Source organism: Wolffia australiana, chromosome 10 (assembly GCF_029677425.1).
Source record: "Wolffia australiana isolate 7733 chromosome 10, ASM2967742v1".
Classification (NCBI taxonomy): Eukaryota; Viridiplantae; Streptophyta; class Magnoliopsida; order Alismatales; family Araceae; genus Wolffia; species Wolffia australiana.
The window spans coordinates 14265841-14275626 of NC_135844.1; the positions used below are offsets into that span (position 1 = coordinate 14265841).

The 9786-nt window shown below is 37.9% G+C and overlaps 1 protein-coding gene across 1 annotated transcript; it reads right to left on the reverse strand.

Annotated features, from left to right (window-relative positions):
* Window positions 1–7749: 7749 nt before the first annotated feature.
* Window positions 7750–8391, reverse strand: LOC144708300 (uncharacterized). The gene has a single exon (XM_078581548.1). It carries the CDS (start codon window positions 8389–8391, stop codon window positions 7750–7752), a length of 642 nt encoding a protein of 213 aa, XP_078437674.1.
* Window positions 8392–9786: the final 1395 nt, after the last annotated feature.

Below are 9786 nucleotides of genomic sequence, written 5' to 3' on the forward strand. Positions count from 1 at the left end.
AAGAAGTTCAAAAAGCAAACTATAAATTTACAACCTTCAATTATGAACCAAGATCTATCAACTTCCAAAGCATCAGATGTGTCCTTCCCGGCCAATTCCTCGGGGATAGCTTTCAAAAGTGAATTTTTCAATCTTCCCCACCTGTGTTTTAAAATCCAACTGTATGTATTGTAGAGGGTGAAAAATAGAAACCTACCCTCAAAATTTAGGCGCAATCGTATGGCTAGATCTCAAGATATCCTAGCCGTTGGATTAATTTTATCTCTCCTGCACGCAGATAGAAGTAGCATTTTCGGATTCATTGCCTTATTTTCACTGCCCTTGGATCACGCTCTGCCATGTATTTGTGCGCGAAAAACAATGAAATGAAGAGCATCAGCGAGATGCCTTTTTAACGACTGGAGAAGCGCCACCTCGCATATTCGCTTCCCTATAAAAAAAATATTTAATACAAAAATGCACGTGTTTTTTTTGCTTTCTTAAAATAAATATGTGCATGATGGATTTCCACATGCAATAAATGCACACGGCTAATCGATTCTGCGTGCGTTCATTACACAGAATATTCCCTTTTCATAAATGCACACGGAGATCAATTCTCTACGTGCCTTTATTGCACGAAAAAACCAAAAAACTAACAAGGCGTACCTTTTCCTCTTCGGTCACGCCAGCTGTGCCTTTTGAAGTAATGATTTGCTCATTAAGGCATCACTCATTGCGATGCCATAACGACAATGATGCAGTGATTTAACGCATCCAATTATTTCTCATAAATTTCAGGCGAATGGCGTGAATGCCACCAAATTCGTAAAACTATTATTTAAAATACTAAATAAATTATAATAAAATATTACTTTAATTCCCAAAATTATTTCTTTGCTATATAATGGCGAGAAAATTTTAAAACATACGAACAAATTCTAGGATATTTACGAAAACCACTAACAACCTCTAGCCAAGTGTTTTACGCCCTGCAAAAAACAATTCTTCAATGCATTGAGGTTAAATATGATGTAAAACCTACTACAAAATTAAAAACAATCATTAAATTACAGTGAAAGAGATTTATGTCCATTCAATTATGATAACGTGCAAATATGGCTAGTAAAAGACATATATGTACGTAATATTCTTTAAGTTGACATTATAATTTGCAAGTTATCAACTACTTGCAAGACAATCCTATGGAATTTCTTATAATTATTAGATTGACATAAATTAGATTTCAGAAAAATAAAACTTCATCACCTTCGAATAAATAATCTTGAATTCTGGAAAGTATTATCTAGTAAATAAAATATTCACAAATACGTACATATATAATCTAAGTAAAGTTTTTTCAAGTTTTACTTTTCACAGTATTCCATATGGGTTTTATCCTTACTCCCTCCTCCATGTCGATCCAAAATTGTTTTGGTTATTTCTTACCTAAAAATTTATTTTGAGGCCATCCAATGGCTTCTATCCAAATGCCACCATCATTGGTTAAGTTGTAATGGGAAGCCCTTGCTGGTCACTGTTAGCTATTTTCTGACTCTTTTTCTTTTCACATGATCTATCGTTATTTTGACAACTTTGGCTGTCCATATTGAGTAACAAATGAACTCTCTTAGGGAACGTTTCCCTCCATTTCCCTTCAAATAGTCTTTTGAACCCACTCGCATGTTCAGTTGAAGTGAAATACAGGTACTTCAGAGGTGACATTGTTTGATTCTAATGATTTTTTATTATTTACATGGAAAATAAGTTTTCCATGCACTAGAATATATGAATCAATTATCAGTTGATAACTTAAACAATAGATAATCACAGTTACGTTTTGGAACTAATTCCCACTTTGATTTGCTCCTTGGGAGGGTTTTTTAAACCATAAAACCTTCCCCTCCTAAATGTATTGGAATGATTGATGTGTTGTTGGGTCTCCTCTCCTTTGTATTTAATGATTGATGGCATCAAAGCAGGAGCCTATCCCGATGACACTACTAATGTGGTCAAAGGTTATCCATTTGTGTTGCTGTCTAGCGGTACTTTCTAGAGCGAAGCTGCCATCGACTTTCTGGAAATGTTTATGGAGGTGAGTAGGGTTCATTTAAAAGTGGATACGATCGACTCTTTCGAGAGAAGTAGGGAACAATGTTATTAACCTTCTCACCAAGAACTCCCTCTTTCTGGGTGAGTGGAATAAACAAGAGAGAATAAAGGGGGATAGCCAAATATGGTTCTAATTACACATTTTCAGTAAAATTCATAAAGATGATAATTTTAACACATATCCACCTTTGTGCAGCGATCTCAGAAGTGTCACCCTTGGCCCATGTATCCGTCTACTTAATCACTTTAATGATATAATACTATTTATTGGCTAACATATTAATGAACTATAGCGACATGGAATTATTAATCAACGATCAATGCAACCAACCTCATAAATTAGCACTGCTAAAGCTTCACTAGACGACACATAGTGGCCTCCGGTCTTCGTTTACTGTATATGTATAATCTTTTAATCTTACGAGAATAGAGAATCACTTTGGGTATGGTCCATTGTCAACTCCTAATCCATTGTTCCTGTTAGCACTGCTATGTCATGAGCATAATTGGAAGACACATTATCCAATATCTTGTCTACTTTAGAAAGAGGATTAATGTACCTTAGAACTGGACTTCGTCTTTTCTTATATCAAGGGAAAATAATTTCATCTTGAAAGCTCAATTACCTTCATATACTCTTTGCTATTTCCATGACAATACTTATTTGAATCTACTGATAAGAGACCCGTAAGACATAATCAAACTGTAGATCTCCATCTACAATGTATATTTGGTGTCTCACGTCGAAAAACTGCAATTACATCGTGACATGAATCAGCCTCGTTGTTGTTTTCATAGAATATGATTCATGGTTTCATTTGGAACAATGCAATGTATTACTTTTCCTAACAACCCACACTATATGTCCTTGACGATTATTGTCAACTAGATAATCCTTCGTAGTAGTTTGATCACATAGCATTAATCTTTCGTAGTAGTTTGATGTCCCTCCTGAGTATCCCCAAAATATAAATATTTAGAATGAGTAAAATATAGTATTATGATGTCATCATGATTTACTTAATCATTAGACATACCCACATACGTTATTATTAAAATCACAAGAGAATAATAATGAATTGAATATTTATCGATCGGCTTGACAACAAATATTATCCATTGGGCCTGCTACATTAAGTATTACCTTGTTGATTCTTTATCATTGATAAATGGGATTTTCTCAAAGGTCAGCACTACTTTGTTTAAAAAACTGCTAAGAATGATTCTGACATGACTCGCAAACATACAACATGTCTTCCAATAAGATATTTAAATATCAGGGATGAATAGGCCAAACATATTTTTTCAGAGCTCAAGTAGTATATATAAAATAGTGGGAAATCAATCTACCGCTACTCGAAGCACTCGTCATACTGCCATATTCTCTCACTCAATAAAGCTAACTCTATCTCGACAGGACAATCTTGAGCTAGTAAAACACTATGAAGTATTCAACTTTTAGGTATTTTTCAGGCCCTAGTATTTATAGATGTAAAGTCTCTTGATCTCACTATAAATAATAAAATCCTTTTAAAAAAATAAATTAATACTGACGAGGTGACTAGACTTTCGTTGTATTATTGGAGTTATATTTTATAAGTAATGTTGATTTAACTTTACTCTTATGGTTCCCATGAATATAATTTATAGTTAAAGACCATGAGAGGGCTATGATATAGAAGATAAAAAATATATCTAGCTAAGTGAAATAAGAAGTATCTCCACATGTATTATTCCAATTGTGTTAAGGCATTTTTAACTATTATCTATTTTGCGAAACTATTTGAAGAGTACGTGGTAGTATCAAAATAAGTACCATTTTTTTGTTCCGAGGATTTACTTTTTTGTATCTATATTACTGTTAACATACAAAAATCCTGAGTAACTATGTAAAAAATGAGGTATTTTTCGATAAGAAAAAACAAAATATCAAGTGAAAAAAAAACAAAGTTAATAAAAAATGTTAAACATGGTTCAATGCATTGAATAATAATATTATTATAATGCAATTCATAGATGGTTCAGCAGATTAACCTTGGTCGCTTACATCAGTGGTTACAAAAGAAGACATATTTCAAAGACGTAAAACTTAGAATTCAAAAAAATTATTATTATGATAAACGCAATAGAACCTTGTACTAGTCGTTGTTATCCTAGTTGGATTTAATTTTATTATTTAGGTATTGACTATCTGATCGTTTCATGATTTCATTCTTAAGGTGTCACCAACGTATATATTTTGTGTGGCGATTTCTCGGAAGGGAACAAACAAGTTTTATATTAAAATATCCATTCTAAGGGTAGTATAGGCTCATCGGCACACTTAAAAAATGTACTGTGCACTGCATTCTGATGGATTCTGGAGTTAAAAAAGCCTGGTGCCTCTATCCAGTATCTTAAAAATTGTATAATTAACTATCTTTTATGGGATGAATGAACTCATAAATTATCAAGCTATTCTAACTTCTCTATTATTTCACACACTTGAATAATATGATCATCTGATAAGTCAAGTGTGTAATGTTTACGTTTAAGGTATGAACCATGGTGATCTTAAAAAGTATTCACATAATAAATAATCTTGACTCAACGGAAATGTCAATTTTGATATTTCCTCCAAACATTGTGTCAGCCTCAGATTTCCTTTGGAAATAAAAACTAACGAAACAATGTAGCTAACGCTGATATGGTTTTCCGACTTAAATTATGTTCGTGACTTAAATTACGACATAAACAGTTGGCTGAGGAAAACGATTTAACGCGTTAAAAGTTAATGAAGCTGTAAAGCTTCCATGTGCTAATAAAAGTTAATAAGGATTTGTTGTGGGAAGTAAATAGAAAACTGCACCATCAGATTTCACCGGTAGATTAATCAAACATAAGAGCAAAATACTGAGTTTTTCTTGAAGCAGTAACGTTTTTACGAACTCCATATGTCAGTTCGTAAAAACCTTTGAACTATGTGGAGAGCAAGTGCGTATAAACATAATCCGGGCCATACAGCGCGGAATGAAACATTGCTGCGTGTAACTACAAAGTAGATAATATGGAAGCCGCTTCGGTATGAACTAAAAAATATTGATTCGTTCTTGTTTTCAGAAAAACTATGTCGATTCTTGAGAAATGTTAACGACAAGTGGCTGAACAGAGATGAAGAGAGATTCTCATTCGGCTTTTGCTTTTTCTTTTTTTTTCCCCCTCGTGGAACAGCATTATTTGTATTCACGTGGAGTCGAGCTATGTGTCGCCCTCTGGTCATTCTGGGAACTGCACCTGACGTGGGTTTAAATTGTGGTTGCCGACAATAACGTATTCCGCTTGTCCTTTCAGAAACCTAAACGGCCACTACCTCTCTTCTTTAACCTATAAATAAAGTCACAGTCCCTACTCCCGACTATAACAAACAACATCGTCCCCCGACCTGGAAAGATAGACTGAGAGAGATGGCCGAGGAGATGAACCATCCATTCTTCGTTGAAATGAGAAACCGCGGGGAAGACGACTTCCGCGGAGGTGTAACGTTCTCTGTGGAGCTACTATCAGAGGAGAAGCCCCGCCTGTCCTTGGACGCGTGTTTCCTCTGTTGGAGGCCCCTCGACGTGTCGTCCGACGTCTTCATGTACCGCGGTGACACACCCTTCTGCAGCGAAGACTGCCGGCAGGAGCAAATCGAGCTCGACGCCGCCCGCGAGTGGGAGCACCGCCACCGGCGGAATACCCACCGCCGCCTCTCTTCTTTGCATGTCTCATGCCCACGCTCCCGCTATGGGACCACCGTCGCCGTCTGAGATGAATCAGCTTGTCATTTTTATGGAACGAATCACAAAAAAATCTGTCTCGTTTTCTGGTCGATAGAAAGGTCTCTCGTTTGAAATTTTAAGTTGACCCATTGGCGTCGATGTTGATCTCGTCCCACTATTCGCCCTTCGAAGCTTTGTGAGAAAGATTTGAATATTTTATTTAAGAGATTCATGGTTTGATTATCTTGGAGCACCCAAAAATATTTCTTCCCATGGAATAAAAAAGATATAATTCAACCTTGATGAATTCCTCTTCAATAAGGATGATTTAATCCGCGTCGGATGTGCTTTAAAACCATGGCTCACTTTGCATACATTAGTGACAAGGTAAATAAAGCGGACAGCTTAGATCACTAACGAAGAAGAGCGGCCATCTTGAAGGTGTGCTGGAGAAAAGGGAGTTGATCTCCTCGTCTTGATACAACAAGCACGCAGCTCAAGACCTCACGTATTGCTTGAAATATGATAACTAGAGGAATATTCAGTTAGAAGATCATTTGGGCACCCCCCAAGCATATTTCTCGAATGTTCATAATTCCGCTTATAGAAAAGTAGTCATGGATACAGAACTGAAGTTCTAATCTATTTTCTACAGTCTTCTTCTGAATCTTCTCAAGACTCGTGTTTGGGAACTCTTTATGTTCAATGGAAATATGGAATCCTTACTTGGGGAGCACCGCCTGGATTTCCTCATGGGCTTGACGAAGGAAAACCCTCCACGACAATTCCCTCACGCGGCCATCTTCATTTCCTAGAAGCATAAGTCGTAAAATCACGTGGTATTCATCTACGTGGATCCGCCGCGGTGGATTCTTAACGAGGACTAGCGCCACCTGGTATCGACGTCAGAAAGAGAAAATAGTAGACGGCGTACAATACCTTAGGCAGTAGGAAGTAACGGCGTGGTCCTTGAGATAAATAATTCTCTCTCTCTCTCTCAGTTTTTGCGTGTCGCTCTAATAGAAAGCCTCGTGTCTCTACATCGATACCCGCCCACTTTCCCTTTCAGCAACGTTTTCTTTTTCTACGGGTTTATGAAGAGAAATCACAGAGGGGTGCGTCTGTCATCACTGGACAGTGAGCTCGCCCCCACAATCTTCTCCCCTTCACCGTAACCTGTTTCATATCCCTCAGCCCATTTATCAAACGAAATAACCATTTTGCTCTGTAATTTGATTTCTTAAAACTTGCAAGGCATTGATCAAGGCCATGCCTCCTGATCATCTTGATTTTCAAATCTGTGTATACAGTTGAGGAGAATGATGTTGGAGCGAACTCCAGATGACAACACAAGAGCCTTTTCTCACTCACACAGAAAAATAAAGGAAAAACACTTGTTGTTATGATTTATCTTTGGTCCACACAGGTATTTATACAACTCATGGGGCTACCACCTTGGTAGGCCACTTAACGACCGTTCAGTTAGAATCACCTATCTGTGATTATCTCAACCATCCATTGATCAACAGAAAAACTACCGTGAAACAAAAACAACAAGAAACAAACTGCTCCTGTAACCGCTTTCTTCTAGATTACCTGTATCATTCTCCCCCTTAATCTTGAAGACTAATCACATTCTGAACTCCAAGTCTTGTTCTTCTCTGATGGCCTACAAGAGAGCAGATACATGCTCCTGTCCTGTGTCCATTAGATTGGCCCTTTCATCTTCCTTGTCTTCGTCGTCGTCACTTGGACAGTCTGCTGTATAATGTCCATATCGATGACAATTATAGCATTTTACTTTTGACTTATGACGGGGCTTGTAGTCATCATCTTTGCCTCTTCCATTGCTTCCACGACTTCGTCTTCCATCTTGCCTTGTAAGAAGTGCTTGCTCCTCGTCCACTGCATCTCGTTCTCAAAGCTTGTCTTCTTGCATCTTCCATGAGCCCACAAGTTCTTCAAGGGACATTGATTTGATGTCACAAAACTGCTCTATCGCCACAGTGACGTTGTCGAACTTTGTCGGCGTCGCTTGCAGCAACCTTCCAATGACGTCGCCTTCTGTGAGCTTCTCGCCTAGATTGCCCATCTCCGACACAATCCTAGACAACGTGCCAACAAAATCAACAACTAAGTCATCCTTACCCATCTTCAGGTTCTCATACTCTCGCTTCAACGCATGAATGCGAGTTTGCTTTACTCGGGCAACACCGATGTTCATCACTCGAAGAGTCTCCCACGTCTCCTTCGAGCTTTTGTCTTCGTCAAGCTGAAGCTGAAGATCTTCGGGAATCGTTCCGAAAATGGTCGCCATAGCAAGACGATCCCTCATTCTTGGCACATCATCCTCGATGACGGCGCTCCACAAACCGTATGCCTCAAGCAATATCTTCATCCTCTTCGCCCATAGAGGATAGTTCGTCCTAGAAAGAGTAGGGAAGGTAGTAGAGACACCCAACGTACCCGTAGCTCTAGGCACTCCCATGTTGGCTCTGTCTCCATCCACACAGGACCCTTCACCAGCCTCTGGTACCGGCACCGCTCCTCGTCTCGGCATCGCCACGCTTCTAAGTCCATGAACCTTGCTCTGATACCGCTTGTTGGAGAGAAATCCAGATCACAACACAAGAGCCTTTTCTCACTCACATAGAAAAAGAAAGGAAAAACACTTGTTGTTGTGATTTATCTTTGGTCCACACAGGTATTTATACAACTCATGGGGCTACCACCTTGGTAGGCCATTTAACCACCGTTCAGTTAGAATCACCTACCTGTGATTATCTCAATCATCCATTGATCAACAGAAAAACTACCATGAAACAAAAACAACAAGAAACAAACTGCTCCTGTAACCGCTTTCTTCTAGATTACCTCCATCAAACGATGCTCTTCTATTATATTTTATATTGGTATATGATTTAGACCCCAACAACTCTTTCACCTGGCCCGATCTCATCTGATGTTGATTTAATATTACTTCCCCTGTTAGCCACTGAGGTTTCAGGTGCTCCTAACGAAGTATTTTTTGTTTACTGCGTAAGAGCCATTTCGTTTCATAAATTTCCCCAAATTTTAATGCTCTACTATAATAATTTGCCGGTTCACTCATATGTGACTATGTTTTAGGCACATTGGGAAACTAAACTTCTGAATATATGATTTTGGATTGATGAGTTAATACAAGTTTAGGAGAAGATGTGTGGTAGTTGCTGTCCGGTTTCTTTATTTTTTATACACTTTAAAGAGGGAGAGAAACAGTAACATGATCGTTTTTCAAATTTTTAAACAAGGGGAGATTTTAGACCCATATTTGATTAATAAGTATTTTAAACACTTTAAATTCTATTCCACACAATATTTAGATGAATTTATAAATGGACAGTTGAGCATTTCTGTCTATTGTCCATGTGTAGATACTGTTTGCCAATGCAAATATGAGTTCTTCACGCGTTCAACATGTCCACACACAAGGATACATGAACCATTGGGGTTAGGTTATTAAGGTGACAGTTGTTCATTAAGCAACTGACCAATTTTTTAGGCCTTTATTGTGAGCCCTATATACTTTTTAAAGACCTTTCTTGATTCCTGAGCTTATCGTGATTACGGTGTGGCCAATTTGTGATTGATATGTTGAAATATTTATTGGTCGGAACTGATCTTCATGGTAACGAAATGTTCGTTGCAGAATTAAAAATAACTCCTTTGGTAGATGTCACCTTTCTATCATTGGCTACTCCACAAAGGAGAAAGTCGCAAAGGAGGTGTAGTTGAAGTCTGTCACGAGAAATGACAAGAGTGAAGCTGGAACTATTATCTGATCAAGTACTTTGCCTCGGAATTTTGAAAGCTGTTGGATCAGATGAATGGTGAGCCAGTGTACTTAAGCATTTGGCTAACGAGCGTAGGATAATAAGGATATGTTGAAAACCCAGCGAAAACCTTGACTATG